Consider the following 24,547-nt stretch of genomic DNA (forward strand, 5'->3'; position numbering starts at 1 on the left):
TTCCGGGGCCGCCGGGGCCGCGGTCACCACGGCGACGGCGGCGGCGGCAGCATGGCGGGAGCGGCCGTGCTGCCCGTGGCCGTGTTCGGCTGCCGGCCGCGGGTGGCCGGCGGTGTCTGCTTCTTGGAGGAGCGGGTGGTGCTGCACGCCGCGGGGGCGGGCTGCCTGCGGCTGCACCTCGAGCACAAGTGGCACAACTTCATCTCAGGTAGCACCGACCCCGGTCCCAACCCTGATCCCGGCCCCGATCGCGGCCCGCCCTGACCGCTCTGCTCCCCGCAGGCACGGAGAAGAGCCGGGGCGTTCAGGCGCTGGCCGTCAGCACCAGCCGGCGGTTCCTGGCGCTGTCGGAGGCGGCGGGGGAGCAGCCGGTGCTGGCGGTCTATGAGCTGGCGGCGGAGCGGGCGCGGCGGCGGAGGGTGCTGGCCGCCGCCGAGCTGCCGGCGCGGCAGGTGGTGTCCCTCGCCTTCTCCCCCGACAGCCAGTTCCTGGCGGCCGCCACGGCCCCCCCCGAGGGACACCTCACCTTCTGGCTGTGGGAGAAGCAGCAGCTGGCGGCGTCCGTCCGCGTCCCGGCCGCGGGCGATGGCCCCTGCCAGGTAACGGCTCCACCACCTCCGCCTGCTTCCAAAACTTCCAAACCCGGGCTGTGCCGGCGTCTCGGCGGCTCATTATGAACACTCCCGTTCACAGTTGACTGGTTCTTCGGGAGCATACTTCACTTTTCAAAAGGGTGCATAAAAGGATCAAACTTTAGTTCAACAAGTAGCAGGTGCGAGGTTGGACATACGTTCATCCTTCAGGACATGTGCACAGTGCATTTTCCCGTTGCCACATGGCTTTTATCCAGGGCAAAAGGAGGAGAGGGCTCCACACTGTAGATTTCATGGTTTTTCTGACCTCTCTTGCCATCTGCTGTTGGCCACCCTCAGCAACAGGACACTAGGCTAAATAAAGTTTTGCATTGACCCATAATGGACATTCTCACATTTGTATCTGTTGTATCACATGAGATTCTCTTATATCACATGAGATCTATGTTACGGGGCCAGTACAACAGGCCAGTGAGTGTGCAATGTGCCCCTCATATCCCTGCAAAAGCATACACTAAATATGTTGGCTGTGCTCCGTAGTTGCAACACACTTCTTGGAAGTTCTCAGTGCACCTTTTCCTTCCTGCAGTTTTCTGTGTGTCTTCTGGTCCCGCTTTTCAGGAAGCTTGCTACTGGAAAAACTTGCTAATAGTAGTAAAGAGGTATTTTGGCCTTCCTTTTGTAATTTAATTTTGATAGACACACTTTTGAAAGGTGAAAAACTGCAATATGTAGTTGTGATGGTTAATTCTTGGTCTCTTTGGTATTCCTGTGTGTTTCTATGAACCACCTTCCTTTGTTTGTTTTCCTGTATCTGGTATAGAAAGTCTTCAGATCAGGTATAATACTTGCATATTTTTGAACATAGTTGAAAACTATGTTCAAGTTGAAAACTTCATCTCTTTTTTGTTCCATAGGTGAGCTTTAATCCTCAAGACAATACCCAGGTTTGTATCACTGGAAATGGCTTTTTTAAACTTTTCAAGTATAGTGAAGGATATTTAAAGCAGATGAATTTACAAAGGGGAGAGCCAGAAAACTACTTGTGCCATGCCTGGCTGTCCGAGGAGGAAGTTATATGTGGCACTGATAAAGGCAAACTTAGCTTGTTTGAAACTGGACAGCTGCACTGGGAAATGAGTTTGGAGTACAGAAAACCACCCAAGGAACTAAAAGAAGATACAACAACAAAAGAATATGAGAGGTAAATCTGTTAAATATTATTAGTAACAGTTCCATGCTTTTGCCTGCAGATGAGTTACTTCCTTCTTCTCCAGTTTATGATGTTGACTGCTGCCTAGCCTTTTTTGATTTGTGCTTCTTTATTTTTAAGTCTTCATGTATTTCCTAATTGCATTTCTGGTGTTTCTAGTGGCCTGGCCTTTGAAGATAATGGTTTACAACAGCATTCTCTGCCTCAAATATCTGCAGTTGCAGCATATTCCAAAGGGTTTGCATGTTCACCTAGCCCAGGAGTTGTTCTTCTGTTTGAGAAGAACGAGGAAAAGGAGGGCTATGAGGAGAGTCAAGAAGTCTGGGTAAGGAGGAAACAAGCTTTTCTAAGCAATTATTCAGCGGAGCCTTGTTTAGAGAACTGTGAGTGCTTCTGATTCAGTTATTAATAATAGCACATTGCTAAATTGCATTGTAAGCATTAGCTAACTGTCCTGGTGATGTCGAAAGGAGTTGCCAAAGGTCACACTGAAAGTCAGTGATTGATGACCTTTTGCAAGGTAGTTATGTATGTTCCCTTCCCACATGTAAAATGTGCTTTGGGGCTGCTAAACTTCAGGAAACCTTTAAGAAACTTTTATTTGTGGAGGCTTTTGAGACTAAGAAGTAGCTTACATCAGTTTTGAAGAACTAGGCTGCTTGGTTTTTTTCCAAGAAGAAGCTCTTCTCCCCTCAGGTATTTATTACAGCTGTCATGAGACTGGTGCACTCTTACTCTTAAATAATCCTTCTAACTGTTCTATAGCAAACTGTATGCATTGATTTACTGCAATCCCTGAATAAGAACATTAATGAGCTGGTCAAGACTTCATATTCTGGTTCTAAAAGGTCAGATCTTCCCTATGCATGGGACCCTCTAATAAGACTTATCTACCTTAATGATACATTACAAAGAACTGTTTTTCTGAAATCACAATTTTTAGGCAGTCCTCATTCTGACACTTGTTAGTTTTTGTCTTGATATTTTTCTACTACCATTTTAATTCTTGTTTAGTGCAGTACTTCAGATTACTGCTGAAATGTCCTCTGATGTTCTCTGATATAACATTTCATCCGTAATGTTATAGATACTGTTAGGTTGTCGTCTTGTCCTCTATTTCCTGCCTTGTAGTAGTTATGTGCTATTAAATATCCAAGCTGTCTTGCTGGTATTATGTATGTGTTTATTAGAGGAGCATTACAAGGAAAGTTTGTGTGTGTGCATGCCTACTACCAAAACATGGAAACCTGGCACAACCCACAGGATGCCTTTCTTGTGCAGCTTCCTCAGGACCTGTTCAGCACTGAGCCAAAAAAGTCAGGCAGACAGGACATTACATGTATATGCTTCAGTCCCTCTGAGGAAACGATGGTCGTTAGCACAAATAAAAATCAGCTCTACATGTTTACCATGTTCTCCACCAAACTTATAAGGGTAAGTGCAGTTCACATTCACAGCTTTCATGCCCAGTATTGTAACGACGGAGGCTACTCAGTGTTGTTTTCTACGATGCATGCTCATAAAATCCTTCAAATGAACCCTTAAAGCTCAAGATATGAAGAAGTGCTGGGTGTGCATCTCTGAGAGTGGTATTTCTGTAGCCCCTTGCTCAAGCATCCCCCCATGCGAATACCTGATGCTATTCAGCAGAATGATAGAGGACACTTAAGACCATTTAAGGGTGCCTGTCACTGCTGAACCACTTCACTGAGGCTTGAACTGAGATATCCTCAATGTAACTCTAGTGCTTTGTGCTCCACTGTAATATGCAGAAACTTTAATGCAATGGTAAAGCTGGAACAGCCATGGGAATCTCATTTGACTGTAAAATGATAGTTGTTGAAGTCTTAGCTAGAAGTGAAACCTCTTTGTGAAATACACACACAATAAAAAACCTTCCCTACTCTGTAGGAGTTAAATAATACAAAGACAAGTGAAAAATGTATTATCATGAAATAGACTTACATGGAATTGAGCACCTAACCTGTGTACAGGCATATGGAAAGATCTTCACAGGAAGAGGGCTTGTAGCTAGGGGTCCTGTTTCCACATGCAGCCTAAAATTTTATTGGTGCTTCACTTCCAGCATGTGGTAGCTAGACATCCTGGTGAAGTTTTCTATCACTCAGCGCTTGACTTTTTTTAAATATCTGCATGACCAGAAGGTGTTAACTGAATTCTTGCAGGTTTATTTATTTATCTAACTTGCCTTTTTTTACATACAATATGCTCTCACTGCTCTGCCCTGCACCACTTTTCCTGATGATTAATTATAAACTTAAAACTAACACAGTTAGGTTTTTAACATTGTTATGTTCAGACCAGTGCAGTGAAAGGATTAAGTGGTTCCCTCAAATCTATTCTACAACTGTACGCAAAGACCCATGATAGATTATTTTTATCTGACTTACTGCCTGCAATGAAATATTTGTGATTTCCTTATGTTCTCATTCCTTCTCAGGAGAAGACATCTTATTTTGCATATATGAATTTCCCATTGCATTCTAATTCAATCACTGGTCTGGACATGTGTACTTGGAAACCCATTCTTGCTACGTGTTCCCTGGATAGATCTGTTCGCATCTGGAATTACAAGACGAAGTAACGAGTTGTTTGGATTTGTTATTACCTCTCACTTTTTTGTATATTGTGTTTAGCAGGCAACAGCAGCAATTTCATATGAATGAGAGTGTTGTTCTGGTAAAATTCTTGTGTGGTGTGGGATGTAAATGGTATTACTGACATGATTTGGGGAGTGTGAATATGCAGTGCCTTTAGAACAGGTGCCAAAAGAATACAAACCTTTTTATATTAAGCTATTTTTGTGTCAGACTTCTTGTGTTTTGGAAAAAACTCTTCAGGAAAGTTCCATTCAGCTTTGTCTTATGATACTGTTGTCCCATCTCCTTCTTCTTAGCCATAGTTCTTAAGAAAAATTACTCCAGCTGTTGAGGTTCCCTGGAGAGAAAAACAAATCTCAAGAGATGTTTGTGTAGGATTGCAATCAGCAATTCATTTGCCTTCTTCATTGTATTCCAGTACACAAGGATTTGCTCTTGCACCTTCCACACTTCTCTGTGAATCAGAAAGTCAAATTTACTTTTGTTTCCTGTAACATCTGTGTGATGATTACTTAACTGAATAACAACACACTTCCTTAAGGACAAGGCAGAGTCAGACTGTAGCTGCAGATGTCCTTGCTGGGCCAGATAATATCCTGTCAGGTGTGCAATCGGGAGTTTGTCCTATTCCATACTGCTCAATGGTTTTCTCTTTCAGCACTTTGGAGCTGTGTAAGGAGTATCAGGAGGAAGCATACACAGTATCACTTCATCCTACTGGCCTTTTCTGTTTGGTTGGGTTTTCTGACAAACTACGATTCATAAGTCTGCTGTACGAGGACATGCGTATTTTCAAGGAGTTTGCTGTGAAAAAATGTAGAGAGGTAAGGAGTGGTACAAAAATGAAATTGGGCAGTTATGGGGAGCAGAGTGGTGAAGAACGTGACAGAAAACAGAAACTTCTCCAATATATCCTCGGAGGATATAGGATATCCTATATCAAAGCATCGAGAAATGGATTCTGACTATTGGAGAACGGGCCCAGAGGCTTATGTGTAACTGTGGACTTGGGAAGCAGCAGAAGGGATAATTTGCTCAGAAATACTCAAAAACTGAATTTTACAGGGCAAAGCATTGATTAAGAAAACTATAAGTGGCTAATTATGTCATGGAGTTTTCTTTTCATGTAACAATTTGATATTAAAGGATGTAATTGAAATTCAATGCAGGAATGTTTTTATCCATTCCATCTACAGTAATGGGTGGTTATGTTCTTTTTGTAGTGCTCATTCAGTAATGGAGGCCATCTTTTTGCTGCAGTTAACGGAAATGTGATTCAAATTTATTCCAGCATCACCTTTGAGAATGTTACTAATCTGAAAGGACATACTGGGAAGGTTAGTAAACAAATCTTATACAGTACAACTTATTAACATATTAACTAGTTGATAATATGCACTTTGAATAGGTAAAGTACAATTTTGGATCTTGAAATTGCCCCAAAAAGTAACAACAGAAATAGAAAACCCCATTTTCTTTGGTCAGAAGGCAAAGTGTTCATGCACTAGATACATCTGAAAAGTCTGTCCTTAAACTGGAGGTGAAGGATTGGCAGCTGGCTGAACAAAATAAAATATCCCAGTAATAAATTACAAAAATAAAATCTACTCAGTATTGCAATGAACTTTTTCCTGACAGTGTGTTCATAAAGTAGTTCTTACTGTTGTTTTTTTTATGCTAAAATAGAATTGGTTGAGAAACATCTAGAGGTTTTGCAGTAAGACTTTGAAGTATGATTCTGAAGTTGTCACAGATTTACCAGTACAGTGAGTCCATGCTGTATATCTATAACCTACACATCAAGCTCCGTGGTGTGTTTTGCTTTTGCAGGTTCATGCAATTAAATGGAGTGCAGATGACACTAAATTTGTCTCCTGTGACACACATGGTGCTGTGTATGAGTGGAACTTGTTGACAGGTAAAAAGGAGTCAGAATGTGTGCTCAAGACCTGCATCTACAGCAGCATTTCCCTGACTTATGATGCCAAAATTATCTTTGCTGTTGGATCTGACCAAACTCTCAAAGAGATTTCAGAGTCTTCGGTGAGCTAACAAGCACTCTGGATTTTGTTAAATTCTCTGGGGAGGGTACTGGTGCTTTGGTTTCCTTAGCATCCATTTGGTAAATAGGAATCGGTCTGGTTCTGAGAGCTATGATATTTACTGACAGTTTTGTGTTCTTATGTCCTTTACAATGAAACCTGAGATTTTGTTGTAGTTTTATATTTTTGTAATTTTACTTGGATTTACCTAGAAATTTTCTAATCCAGTTAACAAACTAAATAGGCAATATTGTATCAACTGTTCTGCTGAAATACAAGTGTATCACATCTACCACTGTATCTACAAGCCTTTTTCTTTCAGAAAAGTAGTAAATTGTATGTAATAACCATTACATCTTTCAGATCACACCAGCTTGGCTTGAAATTTTAATACTGCATATCTATAATAAATACAGGAGTTTTATATCTAAATATTTCTTTTAAATCTATTTTTTTTTTAATGTATAAAGCTTGATACTAATTACTGTTCAGGCTATACTTCTATAGGCATATAGATTCTTTTAACTGCATCATTTGCTGCAGGCAGAGGTATAACAATTACTCATGCAATGCATAATCAAATACTTAATGTAATGTGAGGGTTTTGTGTGGTGGTTTGTGTTGTTGGTTTATTTTTTAGATCCAGCAAGAAGTGCCTGCTTATGATGTTGTTTATACGACTGTCGCTGTCTCTCGTTCCGGGAGCATGATATTTGTTGGTACATCCCTGGGGACAATTCGAGCTATGAAGTACCCATTAACTCTGAAGAAGGGTTTCAATGAGTACCAGGCCCATGCAGGTGCTGTTACAAAGGTAGCACAGAGTTCTTTTTTTTGCCTGTGGTACCAGCCGCACACAGCTCCTTTAGGGCTGATTCTCCTTCCCAATTCATAGCATAATACATTAAAATTAAGGCTGAGTCTGCACATGGAGAATGAATATTGCAGTATTCATAGTAGTCCTGTCTCTAGATATGTCAGGGAATAAGCTGTTGGCTAAAAATTGGCTTGCACCAGGTTACAAAACATGGCATATTGGATGAAGAACTTTGATACAGCTCCTTGTGGAAAGAGGAAGGTAATTTTGTCATAGAATTGTTTAGGTTGGAAAAGAGCTTTTAGATCATCAAATCCAACAGTTCACCCAGCACTGCCAAGTCCGCACTAAACCATGTTCCCAAGCACCACATCTACACGTCTCTTAAATACCTCCAGGGATGGTGATTCCACCACTTTCACTTGTAGATGGGCATCACATTTGCCCATTCCCAGACAGCTGAGACTTCCCTAGTGAGCCAGTACTGCTGCCAAATGACTGAAAGGGCTTGGTGAGCACTTCTGCCAGCTCCCTCAGTGTGCTTTGGTAGGTCCCCATGCTCCAGGAAGCCACATGTTCTGTGTTTTTAAAACTGGTCATAATTTTGGCGTTTTAAGTATCACTGTCAAGTACAGCACCTTGACTTATCCTTGCACAGTCCAACATTAGAATACGAACTTCAGTTACTGTAACTCCACTTTCACCTCATTTGCAAGCTGCATCATCTCCCAGGTACTCTATGCCAGATCAGGCAGCCACAGGAGGTCTGGAGGAGGTGACAGCAGTTATTACTAGATAGTTCTTGGTGAGCCTAGTTGTAGTTTCAAAAGAAAAAATTTAGCCACCTGTTGCTCATGCAACTTCTCAAAGAAAAACTCTGGAGACCTTTGGAATTGTAATATAAATTGCCTGAGCTGTAATTGTCTAGAAGGTCTTTTCCGTTTCAGGTTTTTAAAAATCTTCTCTGGCTTTGAGACCAGAAGCAGATCCAGTGTCTACACATATTCTTTCCCTTCCCTTTGTTGTTTCAACCAGGGTGGAACAGAAGTAGAGGATATAATCAAAAAGTTGGTAGTGGGGCTATGTTACTATTTCAGCTGTTGACTTTCTGTGGTAGAAATGAAGGGAGTATGTGGGTGGGGAGAAAAATGTGGTGTAAAATAAAACCGTGTCTCCATTCTTCGATGTCTCGTCTATTATTTTGTTGTCTCTTCCTTCTAAGATGACAATAACAAATGATGACCAATTTCTACTGACTGCTTCAGAGGATGGCTGTATATTTATCTGGAAAGTGCATGATAAAGAAGGTGGGGGACTAAAAGGGGAACAGGAACTTCAGTATGCTGAGGAGGTGTTGATCATGAGATCAGATATAGACGAGAAGGTAGGAGGAGCAACTCGCAAACATCAGCCATAGGATTTCTGTGAACTGCATTTGCATGATGCTTGTTACCAGCCAGTCCTATATGGCTTGCATGGCTTTGGTCAAAGAGGTTACAGCAAGTTGCTGCAGCAGCTTGTCAATATGCAAGCAGCATTATACAAACAGGGAGTGTGGAGAAAGGTTTAGACTTTTCTCTAATACTTTCCCCAGTCTCTTGAAAGCACTTTTAATGGAGTAGAGAAGTAAGAAGATGCATTTTTATAAACTGTCTTGTAAGATAGCAAAGGAACCTTACTTCTGGAACTTCTTGGTCTGTCTGAAGATTCTCTGTAAAGGCTGTTGTTCATAAATACATGCACGTAAATAAAACATCCTTAACAAGCTGTTGCCGATGGCAAATATTCTCTCTCTTAAAACTGTTTTCTCGTCCATGTCCTAACAGACTCAGGCAATACTAGACCTGCAGATTTGTGTGAAAGATCTGCAGACAGAAAGTGATTACGAGCTACGTCTCAAGGACATGTACTGTGAAGGAAAAATAAAAGCATTGGAAGAGAATTTCGCTCAGGAAGTAGACTCCCTTAAAACCAAACACCAGGTATGATTCATATTGCAGAACCAAATACTAAGATATCTTTCACTGAAGAGTTGAACTCAAGCTTGCATTACGTATATAGAAATGCCATACAGCATCTGAAGTTATTCCTTTCCAGTAAAGATGTTCTTGATATTTGTAAAGCATGAAAGTACCTTTGAGTCAAGTATCTTATAGGTACAAGGGGATGCAAGAATTGTCCTAGGTGGCCTGTAAGTATCTTCACATAAAAACAGCACAGTAAATACTGCCTGAGACTGAGGATCAGTAATAGAAATGGGACTGTGCCTTAAAAGCTCCTTTGTGTATAAGGTTGCCTTAATGCTGCCTTCTTCATGTCCTGTCTGCTTAGAACTTTTTAAGAACATCTGCTGAGGTTTCTTGTATATTTTTTGAAAATAAAAATATATTTTGAAAATAAAATATATTCCCTGGATGTCTTCTGTTTGTGTGCTTATTGACTTCTTTGTGGTTGTGAAGCAGGACTCCCCTGAAAAGCAAAGGCTGTGATAATTCTTCCCAGCATCTTATTTGTCTGTGTCTGATAATGCTATTCTGTCCATCTGTCTGGAGCACACACTGGATTTCTGACCTGTAATTTGTTATATTTCTGGACTTCTTTTAGATGTAGAAGGCAAGGGATCCAGTAGTAATTTCTCTGTCAGTAAAACAACTTGAAGTAAGAGATTATATACACATGATTCAATCCTGTCAACCTCATGTTCTTTTTGAGCTTTTGGGTGAATATTGTCCTGTTCTGGTGATTTTTTAGTGCTTATTTTGTTGAGTTGTGCATAGTCCCTTCAAGCAGTATTTCTGTTTGACTCCACATAAAAGAGTTCAGTATGAAAGCTTGCCAAGTTACTTATTAGTTGTAATATTTTACAGGCTTGTAATTTTGAAGTGCTCTTTTTATGCCTTTCTTGTCTTTTGGCCCTACAGTTGCTCTAGCCGGTTTTTGATAGTTATTTTTTGAGGAGGTTTAATTATTCATTTTAATGTTTTCTTCAAGTATTTTTTCAGACTCTTTGGCTTGTCTCACCGTGGTTTTTTCATCTAAATAACCTGAGTTTCAACCTTTCTATTTTTCCTCTCTTTTGTAGAACCTAACCTTGTACAAGAAAGCCATTTCAATTCTTGTGGATCCCTCTACCTCTGTTTTATCTCTGCTGGGTTTTTTCTGAGGTTTTCAGGTCTTCTGATAAGTAGTGCTTAGCTATAAAGTTATAATAATCTCAGCTACACTGAAAATTCTTTAGACTTGTTGATTATTGCAAGCAAGTGCCTTTGAAGGTGAATAAAAGTTCTCTAGGCAGGCAAATGGTACTTCCTGTCCAAGTATCAGTACATGTTAGGATTAAACTGAATGACAGCTTTAGACTTGGGGCTAACCTTTCTGGTTGTATCCATCAGACAAATGGAATATTTCTGCTTATGCAAGACCCATGCAGTTGTTACAAGAAGAAAGTGAAAATATTGTAACTGTGTTACAATTCCTAGCTTCTCTGGAAAATTTCTCAGCTGTTTTCTTGCTCCAGTTCTTTGTGCTTTTGTAGAAAGTTAAGTAATTTGTAGTGGCAGTCTGACATTCCAAGCAAATGGCATTCAAAATTCACTCATGCTCAGCTTTATGTCATACTATGCAAATGTCAGCATTTTAGGACCTCAAGGTTGCTTCAAGTGAGACAGGGAGCAGCTTGAACTTTAATATCTGGACAATAATTTATGGAACCACAAATTCTCCTCAAGCAGACATACATAAAGGAGTGGAGGCTTTTGTCACTCACAAACTTTTCTTGTTAGATTAGGATCAGTACCCTGTATTATATGAACTTTGTTTGCTGCTTTTCCTTAGTTTTCATTACCTTAACTTGTCAAATCAAACTAATATCTGGGAAAACTTGTTTTAGTGACATACGGCATCTCAGTTTTGGTGAGAGATTTCACACATATTTCTGTTGTGTATGTATTCCTCACCAGGGGCAAGCACACAAACATTTTGGACATTACTTTGCCTAGTTTCAAATTAAAATATATTTTTCTTTTTTTTTTTTTCCCCCAGATTTTACAGGAAGAGAAAGAAAAACAGGAGCTACAACACCAGGTTCAACTGTCTGAGCTGATGGATCAACAGGCTAGGGAGGTGCAACGGCTAGGTTAGACTCTAACAAGTGTTTGTAGCTAGAAACAGGGGAAATGCTTTATTGATAGCAAATGATGTGACAGGGAGGCATTACTAGAGTAAAGGTATAAAGAAAAACGAATGTATGTCATGTAGGTATTTGGTGCAGACCAAATGGTTGTCTAAACTGCACCACACACGTGTGATGATGAGAACATGCACATGGGCCCTGTATCTTAGAGGTTTGGTTCTTGAGATTAGTAATTTCTTCATTTTGTTAATAGCTCACTGTGCAAGAACAGTGCAGTCATTCAGTTCAGCAAAGAGGTGCACACAGCCTGGAGAAAACCTGGATTACAAATTTCAGATTTGTAATCAAGATAAAAATACTGCAAATTAGTACCAAAGAGCAAGTCCCCCCCATAAATGAGTCCACTGCCAACTCATACTTTGTAGCAGTTGAGCTTATACAGCTCTGCCATGGTTGTCATCCCAAGGAAATGCCTAAATCAGTTGTCAATTATGTATGGCTACAGAGTCTAAAGCCCCTGTATATCTGATGAAGAAAGTGATGAAATACTTCTGCTTGTAATTTATTGCAACCAGCTGCCAAAAAGACAGTAAAGAATAAGACAGCCGCAGAAGGATAGGATTCATCCCTCTTTTCTATTAGTTTTATCCATTCCATGTTTCCTGTTAACAGAATCTGACAGTAGTCAGAAACTCTTAATGGAAAATGAGAAATACCAGGAGCTGCAGGTGAAATCCCAGAAGATGGAGGAGGAATACGAGAAACAATTGCACAATTTGGAGGAAAGCAAAAGCAAGGCTGTGGCAGAGTTAAAAGAACATTATGAGAAAAAACTTAAAGATAAAGCTGTTCTGCTGGAAGAGGTAGGAGGCTTGATTTGTCGTTTGATTTGTTGACCAAGTTTATCTTCAACTGTGATAAAATATTCCCTAGGACAGGAGAGGCTGGCATCTTCCATGCAAACCCTAATCTGCTTGTAACCATGGGAAAATATTTTGACAGGTAGAATAGTAAAAAGGAAGACCCAGCTGAGTCACCAACTTTTCAGGGTTTCATACCTTGAGTAACTTGCTAAGATTAATATCCTTGGGCTTTCTCAACTTCATCTCCATTTCTCCTACATCCCAGAATTCCTGTTTATTAATGTGACTTAGATGATACATTTACTGTAATTCAAGAAAGAAAGATTCAATCATGTTGTTCTAGTGAAGAGATAACATTTTGAAAATGGTGAATTACATTCCTGAGCCCTTGAGGTTCTTACCTGCATAATTTGGGGAACAAAGATAAATGTCCTGAATACTTCAAAAATTCCTGTGGTCAAAGACTTGGCTTGACACATGCCAGCCAGATAACTGATACTTACATATTTAGAGTCAGTAAATCCTATCACCATTACTGTTTGCAGCCCTGTGTTGCAATACCAATTTGAAGAGAATGTAAGAAGAGAGGCATACAGAGACTGAGGCAAACCCAGGTGTTTATTGGTCCTAATGCATGAGAAACAGCAATTTTAAAAGATCCTAAGTGATACTGGTTTGTTCTGCAGCCAGAACAAGTTTGCTGATGTTAGTATCTGGGCCAGATTCCTAACTTGAAGCATTCAAGTCTTAAGAATTATATATTAAAAAAAAATTTTAAAAAAGGAGAACTTTTAATGTGTATGTTATCAGTTTCTAAAGTTACTTTAATCCACTAAGAAGTTATCTTAGATGATATTGCTGCAATTGAATATTCCACTAAATATAGATTCTCCAAGAAGAAACACAGTTATAAATAACCTTTTATTTCTCTCCTTTATTGGTCTCTTACTATTGCCTTCTCTAAGTTTTGTTTTCCTTAACTCCAGGCAAAGAAGAATATGAAGAAGCAGATTCAAGCACAAGAAGAAATGGAGAAACAAATTTATGAAGATGCAGACAAAGAAATCTTGGAAATCAAAGACAAGTATGAGAGAGAGCTCTTGGAAGAAAAGGAGTCCAACATACAACTGAAAGGAGAAATAGGAGTCTTGAATAAAAGGGTATCTTTTATTCTGTGCTAGTATCAGACCTGCACAAGAAGACCTGTAACTGAGGATTGAATGTGATTAATGGCATGTCAATTTATTCCATTAATCTAGTCTGTGAATATGTGGCATTTCATATGAGAACAGTAGCCCATTCTTAGATTAGTTTGAGTGTTTAGAATATTTGGACAGAAGAAGAAGCTGTCTGCTGATTGTATTGATGATATGATTAGAGATAGATGATAAAGGAGGTGTGTTTTTATTAGTACACTTTGTCTTATCTACATAGTTTTAAACTGTAAATAATACTGTTCATCCTATGACAGGAAAGAAACAAACCTTTTGATTTTTCTAAGATCTAATGCTTTGCTTTATTAGTAAAATCCTTATACTGCTTCATTTGATGCAATAATCCCCATGTTTTGTTTGCATAATAATTTTTATTGGCTTTACTAGGATTTTTAAGGAGGCATAAAATCTTTTACCTCTTTTACTGTCTGGGTATTACATTTGCCTAAGGATGTTAGAGGGACATTTTTTCTTTTTCATTTTCTTCAGTGTTTATCTGGAGACAGAGAGGTTCTTTTCATACCCTCTGCTATCATGGTACTGTCTTTAGCTTCTTTGACTTTTAGACCTCAGGAATTTCTTCCTGTGTCCTTACAATTTGTCCAGCACCATTCATTGGTTCCAAGTTTCTTGGCTTCACAGATCTTAGTACTAAGGCAGGGATTTTGAGGGTACCCAAGAGCTATGAACTGGGCACCCTTCCAGTCTTCTGTCTTTAGAGATGTATGGCAAATGTTCACCTTATAAGAATTTTCCATGGATTGAGTATTATTTGCAGGTGATGCTCAGATATAATATCCATACCCTTCTTGCTTCTGGATGCAATTTCCTTGCTTCCTTGTAGTGCAGTAGGTATTCTTGTCAAAATATACAGAAAAAGCAAAAATGGATATTCAACCCCCTTTTGAGTTACAGGCTTTTAACTGATGTGATGCTCCTTCATCATATCTTAGTTTGATATCCTTTGTCCCACACCACAAGGTATCCCACACCACAAGGTGTCCCACACCACAAGGTATCCCACAGAATAGGATGGCCAGGTTGTGCACAGCTTTTGGAGACTGTGAAGTTCTTACTTGTTTGCCTCTCTAGTTGAACAGCCTACAGAAAGAGCTCAAGGACCGAAACAGGGATATTGAGGAAATGAGGCTGGAACAGCAGAAGCTGCAAGACATCATTAAATCACTGGAGAAGGAAATCACGGCACTAAAGACAGAGGTTAAAGAGAGAACAGACACTATCCTAGAGAAGGTGAGAAACTGGACAATTTGATGAGGTCAAAATCACCTCCCTTAATGAAATAGAGATATTTATTTTAATAGTATTTGTTGTGGCAGTATCACGTGACTGGAAACTCAGTTTCAGCTTACGGAATTTGTGATCTCCAGTTTGGGATTTCGGTATTTAATTGGCATTCTAAGCTTTTCTTGGAGAGCTCAAGTTCAGGATGTTGACTTTCTCATCCCCTGTTCTGGGATCTGTAGATGGTTCAGCATTATTTCCTCCCTCCCATCTAATCTGTAGATTTGCAGCTGAAGTTCAGTCTTCCACAAGATCTGTGACTGCTGGTTTTGCCTTTTCCATGTTTGTGCCTTGTCCTAGAGATCTGTTTGAGAGTGCTGGGTCTGATTTGGATCTCTGTACCCATTTCTTCCAGGAGAAGCATATATATGATCTAAAAATGAAAAATCAGGAACTGCAAAATTTCAATTTTGTGCTGAGTTACAGAATAGAGGAGTTTAAGAAGCAAATAGAGTCACGTGAAAATCATATTGAGACAATGAAGAAACAGATCGATGAGGTGAGTAACGCTCTCATTTGGCCTCTGCTACTAAGCCCATTGTCTGAATACGAAGATGACCCAACAAGTCGATGAAAGATTCCACCCTGTTTGTTCCTTGACTTCATTCAAAGATACACAGTACTGATTCAATATCCTTGCAGCTAATAAAAATATCTGCACACAATAGCTATTTCATTTTCTATCACTTCTACCAGTAATCAACATAGTTCCTGTATTTAATTCTAGATTTTGCTTAAAAATAGATCTTATCCTTATGTGGTTGCCCTCCATGTGCCCTGAAGCATTTGCAAGATACTGCTTTTATTGATCTGGTGGAAGAGAGTAAATTTCTTCTCTCAGAAATGTTGCAGATTTATGCAAACATAACTCTGCTTAGGGGTTAGGTACATAGACAAATTATATTAATCAGTTGATACATGGGAAATTTGAATGTATTCATACTTAGCATGCAGAAAATTCATTGAGGGAACTTATTTATGATAGAAACTTGCTATGATCTCTGCACAGATGTATCCTTAGCTCAGCCAAACTAGGACTATGGTGACATAGTCTTTTAAATAAAATTCAAACTAATGAACAATTTGTATGTACTCCAGACTAGCAAGATGAAATCGCTGTTGTCTTTTCTGGTCACCATCTTGTGCCATAAGTAAATGCGGTAGTACCCTTCTTGGTTTTTGTTCTACATATGTACCCATAGTTTTCAATCCATTTGTTTCTTTTCAGTATCAGGTTCTAGTTATTGTTGCCCTTACTCTTTCCAGTATTTACTGTTCATTTCCATCTCATCCATTTTTATTCAGATGGAACAGTAGAGCTCCAGTTCAGCTCAAGGAAATGAAGGGGCATCACATAATTTAAATCACTGTGACTCAACAGGGATTTGCACATTCATTCATGTGGTTTCTGTATATTCTGACAGAGGGCAGTGTTGTTACAAAACTGACGTTTCTCATATTGTCATTCAAGCTGAAGGGGGACCTATTCCCTCAAGTCTGTATTTCCAGTTTCTGGTTTTCCTGTTATGTGTTATTTTTTCACGTCTCCTTTTAGCCCTGATTTCCTCCTCCTGCTTCCTTTCAGATGGAGGATGAGCTGGAACAATTCCGCAAGGAGAGCACAGAGCTGAAGATGAACATCACACAACTGCAACAGAAACAGAAAGCAACTGCTCGTGAGGTGCACAGAGAGATGGAGAAGGTATGGGGTACCCCCATCATGCAGGTCCCACAGAATGACATTGGTGGAGACAGAACACTGGTGAAGCATTCATCTGAGCAAACAGTTACTTCAAGGGTGCTGTGTCCAAGGACCAAGAGAGCCTCTGGTCAGTGGGGACAAAGAAAGAAAACTCCCAAGCCTGCAACCATCTTAGATCGTTCATATTTAAAAAAAAAAAAAAAAAATCCAGTTATTTATGTGTCAACACACATTGTCCTGAGTTTAACAGAACAGTGAGGCAAATGCTGAACTACTTGTTCCTGCCCAAGCCTAAAATCTGGGGACGCTTGGCCTAAACAGGAGCAGCATGTAAGATACCACCTAGGCATTAGTTGGATGATATAAAGGATGGTCTCATTAATGGAGGAGTCAAGGACCCCTTGTTTGACAACATATCAGACATGAGGGAGGAAAAGGGAGTGCAGGTGAAGGTGGAGGAGCTTAGCAGGCAGTGCATGAGTGGAAGTAGGTAGAGAGGCCTGGCAGAAACCAAGAGAGAATGAGAAGGCAATCTTGATGTGAAATCAGCAAGCTGTGCATGTGTCTGATATGTTTTGTCCCTTGCCTTCTCTTCTTAACTGTTGGTGTGTTGTTTCTAAATAAGAAGGTAGGACAGCATTTGGACAATGCTCTCAGGCACATGATGTGGCTCCTGGGAATGTCCTGTGTAGGGCTGAGTTGGACTCAATGATCCTGGTGGGTCTCTTCCAACTCAGCATACTCTATGATTCTGTGTTTGGGAAAGGACAGTGGGTGATAGCATAACGAGCCACTGGTTTTCAGATGTCATCTCTGGATGCTGGCATTGATATTACCTAGTGCAAGTATCTTGGCTTATTATTACTGCTAAAATCTATTCAACATAGATTCAACTGCTACTGCTATTCAACATGTAGTGCTCACATCCCCAGTGAGTTTTTAATTAATTTTTTTTTAATGAAGTGGAAGGAAGTATATGAGAGTTTATACCAGTTCCACTAGACTTTCTAGAAAATTGCACATGATGGAGTGTTCTGATGAACCAAGTAAGACTGTGACTACATCATTCTTGCAGAAGCAAAATATGGAAACCCTCATCAAACGATTTAAGTCAGATCTTCATAATTGTGTGAGCTTCATTGATGATTCCAAAAAAATGAAAGATCGTATCCGTGAACTCTACACCAAGTACGTGCATCAATCAGACCTGGTGAGTCAGGACCTTTGCCTTCTCCTTGTCCATGCTTTGTCTGGTGGTGTAATTACTGAGGCAACATGCTGTGCCCTCTCAGGTGGAGGTTCAAGCAGTAGATGCAGATTTGCAGCAGCAGTACGAGAAACAGCAAGAGTATCACGAGAGGAATTTGGCAGTTTTAAGGAAGAGGGTGATGAAGGATAAGGAAATGCAGCACACTGCTTACATGCGCATCTTGCAGGTAAAAAGCCTTTCCTTGTGGTATGGAGGGGGAACAAAGGAAGTGGCTGCACAAAGGAGATTTTAGTAACCTTGCTGTTACGGTTTCTTAGGACTTTGAAATAGTTTTGGTTGGCTTTCGTTTCAAACATTCCTACATTTTTCAAGTGCCTCCATTAAATTTTCTGAACAAAAAGAGCAAGATCTCTGAAGTCAGAAATGGCTGCTGTTTTGTGGATCCTTTTCTTTATCTCCCACTCCCTAAGAGGAGATAGGGAACTTCCGTTGCATGGATGTTTTTAAGGAAATTACTGTACTTATTTTTTATTTCAAACAGTATTTGTAGTTGCCATCATAGTCAATTTGCCCTTGTTTGGGTGTCAAGCTGTATCTGCTATGTGGTAATGTTCAGGAATTAATTTTGGAGGGGAAAAAAAAAAATTGTCCACATAGTCTCATGCCTACTGGTCTGAATTCAGAAGAACTTTTTGCTTTTCACATCCAAATTTTTCAAGGAAGTTCAGAAATACATGGGGGATATGTCTATTTGGACTAAGATCTCTTGTTCAGAATCCTTGTAATCTCATGACTGCTGGGGTCAAAGATCCAATTTGTTTTCATCTGAAGTGGGAGGACCTAGAGCCCCACAGCAGACATCCTAGGAGGACAGCTTTTCTAGTCTCTTCTTACTATGATCTCCTCCTGCTCAGTCAGCATTTCCTTTTCCCCTCACTAGCCCTTTCTCCATTGTTACTTTATTATGCTTCCTCAGGATCATTAAATCTCAGTCCCCTCCTAAGTCATCTCTTGTTTGCTATTTAGTCATAATTTGCTTCGTCAGGGCTAGACAGCAGCAATCTTCTTCCCTGCCTCGTTTTAATTTTTTTACTCTTTCTGTGAGTTAGCTGTTTCCTTTGGCACAAAAGGAGATAGCTTCAGAAAATAACCTGAAGATTTTCCTTGCTGGAATAGGGTGACAGATGGTGTTCATAATGATAATACTTGATGTCTTGGATCAGTAAGCCTAACATGAAATGATGATTAAAACCAAATTAATAAAACATCTGGAAGATGAAGATATCAAAGATTCTAACCAGCCTGGTTTCTTCAAAGAAAAAGCAGTTCTCTGAAGTCCAGTAGATTAATGAGATTTTTACAGCCATCAGGAATTATCATGGTCTTCCAGTCTTTCACAGGGGGCTTTTAAGACTGGACAAAGTTCTGTCAGGATTTGCTTTGAAAAAGCAAATGACATGTTGACAGTCTTCTAGCTCTGTATTTTTATTATTCCTCAGTTGTGCTTACATTTTCAGAGCTATTCCTTCCTCTCTGGGAGATTATTCATAGGTACACTCCACTAGTGACTGCTGCAACAGATGATTAGAACTGTCAAGATAATTTTAATTATTTTTACCAGTTGACAAGTCGCCTGTAATTCAACTATTAGTTTTTCCTCCAGCATTCTGTATTGGTAATGGCTTCTTTGGATACATAAAACCAGAGACACTGAATAACCTTGAAGTAGTGCTGCTTAAACTGAAGCCCATATAGGATGAAGTTTCTATATGTCCTACCTGTCTCTGACAGTCAGCACTGTAGTGACTTCCTAGGCTGTAGATGGCATCCATGTCATGTGCCATTGTACCTGATGGCCTCATCATCCATGCATTTGATCAGTCCTTTTTCTGAAACAATTAGTTCTTTGCCACAACATCCCATGACAATGAGTTTTCCCATGAACATTTATTTTAATCCATTCTGTGACATTGCATTGCAGTGCAAGCATTCTGTCAGAATGCAAATATTGAATTAAAGGCTAATCTGTCTGGAGAGAAGGCCTCTTCAGAAAAATATTATCAGTGTCAACCAACAGCCTTTTAGCACCAAGCAAACCAAACAAGACATTTCTACATAGCCCAGATTGCCTCATACAAGATACTCTGTATTATATTTTCTGATAGACCAAAAGCAAGATCTTCATTTGATAGCAGCAGGCAATCACTTGGACCGAACCTATGAAGGTGCTCATGACTAAAGTACACCTAAATGGAAATGCTGTGCCCTATCCCTGAAAGCTGGTCAAAAGAAAATTACCTTGACTGATTACTGGAAGTTACCTTCTTCATGTGTTCTTTCAGGATCAAGCTCTGGAATAAATGCATAGAGTCAAATGTCATCTGTATTTAAAGGCTTGAATTAAACAAGTCAGACTCAACAAAATATTACAGTTCCAGAGCTGCCTGAGCACACCAACTCCTGCTGCATTTATAGTCCAGCATAACCACTGCAAGAGCGACTCTTCCTGCCCAACAAGTTCAGATCTTAATGAATCTGCCACTCTTCCTCCAGTCAGTGATTTTCAGCTGAGGAGGAAGTAAAGCACAGCTGCTGTACTTGCCTTAGTGTGAAGTATTGATAATCTTGCCACACACGTGCCCTGAGCTATTGCTGCCAACCTGAACTCCTTGAGTGCAGCCACATACAGAGAGGTGCAGTGAGCTTTGTACTTTGCTATTGACCAGTCTGCAGTTGTGTGGTGCCAATACTTTTACAAGCATACTTGAAGGAACTGAGTCATATGCTTTTGCACAATCTTTTATGGCAACATAATTATCTCTGTCAGCCAAAATTATCATTAAAACAAAAGTAAAAACAAGATTTGAAGACACCTTTTTCATGGAAATATTTCATTAATCCTTGTTCTTATCTCCTGTTGTTTTAGTGGGTTCCCTACTGCTTGAGACAGGTATTATGTGAGGTACCCTAAGCATGCCTTTTTGCCATCTTTTTAAAATATTGCTACATATGATGAAGTTTCAGGGGTTGGAATGGTGCTGTGTTCCAAAAGTTCTAAAAAAACCACCACAGGTAGCTGAAATAGCTATTCTTAGTTCAACTATGATGGCAGATGTTTAACATTTGCCTTAGTTATTGATGTGGTAAGGTATTCACTGTCTTGTAAGAGGTAAATACACAATTCCACTTCATTCCCTTGAATACAGAAAAAAAATATTTAGTTAAAGGTGCTCCTGTTTCTGAATCATGAGCAGCAGTTTTATCATCCTTCACTAGTATTAGCCCATACTGGTTTTGCAGAAGTCTTTGAACCTGTTGCAACAATGGGTAAATTACATTTACTGGCACTTTCACAGCTCTTCAGCAAGATGCTTCACGGTAGGCTACTAAAAACTTAGAGGATTGAACTTTTATGGGCTGAAAACCGGCTGAAAACAGAACAAAAGATGAATACATTGCTAACTTTTCCTTATGACAGCATGTTAGCAGTAGGTATCTCAAATCTCCAAATGCTTTATATATTTCTCAATTTGGAAGGAGTGTGGAAAAGTGATGTCTGTCAGAACTAATGAGGAGGGCCTTGAATAATTGCAAGGAGATAAAGATCATTTGAGTGAACAAATACATAGTGACAAATGAAAAGCAAAATAATACACACTGGAGGGAGAGATGGGAATTCTTCGCATTAATTCTGAATTAATTGGATCAATTTAGGAAGGCCCTGAGCTTCCCTTTGGACTTGGCAAGGAAGATGATAGCTTGGAGTGCAGCTGAAGTCAGAAAAACAAAACAAATAATAGTTTTTTGAGCTAACGTGGTTCGAATACTGTCATGTTCTGTGTCACATCTACTGTGGTCTCACCTGAAATGTTCTGTACTCTACTGACTGCCCAGCACCTTCTGCTTGTGATATTGATTCTATACTGTCTGGTGTCTTTCTCAAAGATATGAAGATACATATTGCTCAGCCAGATAGTACCTGTGCTTTTCCTTACAGAGCATGTTGTTTTTGCAGGAAAATGTGAGTCTGATTAAGGAAATCAATGACTTGCGGCAAGAGCTAAGGGTGGCCCATGCCCAAGTGCACGACCTCCGGTCAGCACTGAAATTAAACAAGGACAAAAAGGCAATTGAAGACACAGGTGAATAGTTCTTGTATATTTTCCATATTGTCAGTACTCATTGCAGAAGCCCTTTTTGTCCTTGGTGAGCAATTCTATTACTGTGTTTCATTCTAGCTTGTCTGCCTGGTGGTACCTGTTATATTCTAATGTTAACTGTAGAAGCTGCTAATTCCTGCAGATTCTTACTGTTTAGATCTACTCCTTCAGCCCTGAAAGATGCCTTCCCTTGTTCATGCCAAAGAACTGTATGAGCTGGACCTTTGTTACAGTGCTAAGTCCTCTCTATTTTATATTCTAGCTCCCTCCAGTGAACTTCTGTCCAGCCCAGCTGTCCTAAGGTTGAATCCAGAGATGGAAAGTGAAAAAATCATAGAAATGCAGCAGCTCGAAATTCAATATCTGCGAGACCAAATCCAGGAGAAGGGACAAGTCGTGAACTGTCCAGGTTCAGTCTCTCTTGGTCAGAAATCTTCCTGAACTGAATCTGGAAAGACACCACAACACAGAGCAACACTGATGTGGTTCAAGGATGCCTTATTATATCCTCCTGGCAAGATCAGAAATGCAACAGCATAGATTAGACTTACATGGTCCTACACTCTTCCACTAGAAGCATTTGTGCAGCAATCAGTGTTCTGAACACTTCTTCTACTTTCCTGAAATCTGCCCTTTTCATGACTTGGGAGCCAAGAGAAAAAAAAAAAAATTGTGTTAGTGTAAAATTAATCTTTGTGCCTTCATGCTAGGTACTCATCTTTCTCTTGAAAACTAATGTGTCCTAATTCAGAAGAGCTGGTCAAACTGTAAGCCTTTTCTGCTAGAATTCTAGTTTGGTGTAATTGTGCTGCAAAATTCAACATCAGCCTTTTATTTTCCAGTATTAAATTGTCCATGTCCATACAAAGGACTGCTGCTCTTAAGACAGATGTCATTGTTATTCCAAGCAGGTATCCAGTCACAGATTAACAACCCTTGTGAGGGCAACCTTTGACTCAAGTACACCCGGGCTAGAACCCTTGCTCAAGCATCTGCCTCCTGTCTAGAGATGTGTTGCCTCATCTGCTACAATAATTTCAGCAGGACAAAAAAAGTCAGCCCAGTTTCAGGCTCCCAAAATCTGGAATGAAGTTGAAATCTTATGTCATAACTCCTATAACTTTGATTAATTGATTTTTGTTTGTCTTTTTTCCAACATCCACAATCCCTTTAGTTCAGTTTTTCAGTGAAATTCTCCTAATAAGTCACTCTGCAAAGTACTCATACACAGAAAAAGGCAGGGAGTCATTTCTTTAATAATGAGGGGGGGAAATCCCCTATATTTTTCATCTTTTGTTGTCAGTGCATGGCACGCTGTCCCACTGAGGAGTATTTCACATATATCAGAAGTTTAAGCTACTGGTTGAGCATGGAATGATATGGTACTGTAACAGCCAGTACATCGCTGGTTCATTTCCTATCCTGAATTGTGGAAAAGTGATGCGTGCTTTTATATAGTTCTAATAATACTATACAGAAGAAGGTGGTGCCAGGGCTGGGTAACATGTAAGCTGCATTGCCATCAGGAATACTAGACTCATTTCCAGGGTAATACCATGGCAAAATAGATGGTTCCGTGAGCTCCAATGACTTTGGAGATTTCAGCTGAGTGCTTTGTCCCTGAATGTGGAATTAAGTTTCTTTAGTCTATTTTTTTTTTTCCATTTTGCATCTTTAAACTGTATGGAGCATAGGTTTCACAGGAGCAAAAGGAAGAAGTTAATAGTTTGTTAATGGGCTAGCTTAACACCCTTTCTTCCTCTTCCCCTCCCCATATAATCATCTTGATACTTCCTGTACAGAAAGAGGATGTAATTAATGTAATTAGTAAATATTTTAGAAACTAGTTCCCTCTAAAATTTTCAGGACACACCCATTTTAATTTGCTAGGCTCTGGTGTGGTATAATTTTCCCCTCTCTCTGTCAGGACAAATTGAGTGCTAGAATCATACAACACACTGCTTTAATAGTTGTGGTTTAGAGAACTGCAATCAACCTCTCTGAAAAAGAAGAATTTTTTCCTAATATGCATATACAGGTAGAAAATTATTTCTAAATGGTGACTGGTAAGCTTAAAAATATGCCCCTATGTCACTCTTGTTAGAAAAATTTTAAAGGCAATACAAAGCCTGTCAGATGAAGCCCAGATAGCTTCAGCTGCCAGACTAGGCTGAAGAGGATTTTGAACTTGATCTTAGTGGCTAACGGGCAGCTAAAACAGTGCTCGTACAGGGGAGCATTAAACATCAGGCACAGCAGAGTGTTACAACTAAAGTTCATCAGACCTGCTCGAAGCAAAATAGATGTACAAGCCCCTCCTATACTGAGAAAATCAGACCAAGGTCAAACTTCCATGCATATACTCTATAAATGTTTTATAGTTAAGTTGTAACTGGATTATGGTTTGTGTGCTAATGGTCTTCAAAATTCTCTCAGGGTGCAAAAACATTTTCCCCTTTCATTCTCTCTTGATTTGCATTGTTATGTTTCTCCTTTTGGTACCTCCCTAAAGGAGCTGGTAAGCATCTCATGCTCTTATAAATCTACAGCCCACTATTTAAAACGAGTGTATGGCTATCTGAATAAGGTTTCCCCTTAGATGATTTCTTTGCTAACTAGGCCAACTAAAAGACCAGGTTTTTCTGTATAGGGTCAAGCTCATTGTTCAAAGGTGTTTG

General features: G+C 39.8%; 1 protein-coding gene across 2 annotated transcripts; it reads left to right on the forward strand.

The window, feature by feature from the left end:
* Positions 1-16: 16 nt before the first annotated feature.
* CFAP57 (cilia and flagella associated protein 57) lies at positions 17-22,753 on the forward strand. 2 transcript variants are annotated; one of them, XM_042030427.1, is made up of 22 exons: positions 17-208; positions 283-599; positions 1,511-1,797; positions 1,966-2,131; positions 3,088-3,240; positions 4,268-4,407; positions 5,086-5,251; positions 5,651-5,764; positions 6,258-6,470; positions 7,110-7,283; positions 8,509-8,670; positions 9,113-9,268; positions 11,328-11,421; positions 12,091-12,281; positions 13,268-13,441; positions 14,588-14,746; positions 15,153-15,296; positions 16,383-16,499; positions 17,575-17,709; positions 17,792-17,935; positions 21,725-21,851; positions 22,132-22,753. In XM_042030427.1, exons 1-22 carry the CDS (start codon positions 52-54, stop codon positions 22,308-22,310), a joined length of 3,669 nt encoding a protein of 1,222 aa, XP_041886361.1. In that variant the 5' UTR covers positions 17-51; the 3' UTR covers positions 22,311-22,753. The 2 variants fall into 2 exon arrangements, with proteins under 2 accessions (XP_041886361.1, XP_041886362.1); XM_042030428.1 differs by lacking the exon at positions 17,792-17,935.
* Positions 22,754-24,547: the final 1,794 nt, after the last annotated feature.

The sequence above is a fragment of the Corvus kubaryi genome, unplaced genomic scaffold (assembly GCF_017639235.1).
Source record: "Corvus kubaryi isolate FWS band 111438036 unplaced genomic scaffold, C.kubaryi_AGA036_p1.0 37334, whole genome shotgun sequence".
NCBI classification, from domain to species: domain Eukaryota; kingdom Metazoa; phylum Chordata; class Aves; order Passeriformes; family Corvidae; genus Corvus; species Corvus kubaryi.

Coding starts and splice junctions, on each gene's coding strand:
- CFAP57 (XM_042030427.1), top strand. CDS start 52: ATGGCGGGAGCGGCCGTGCTGCCCGTGGCCGTGTTCGGCTGCCGGCCG. Junction 2,132..3,087: donor AGGAGAGTCAAGAAGTCTGG/GTAAGGAGGAAA, acceptor TTTCTTGTGCAG/CTTCCTCAGGACCTGTTCAG. Junction 11,422..12,090: donor TAGGGAGGTGCAACGGCTAG/GTTAGACTCTAA, acceptor TCCTGTTAACAG/AATCTGACAGTAGTCAGAAA.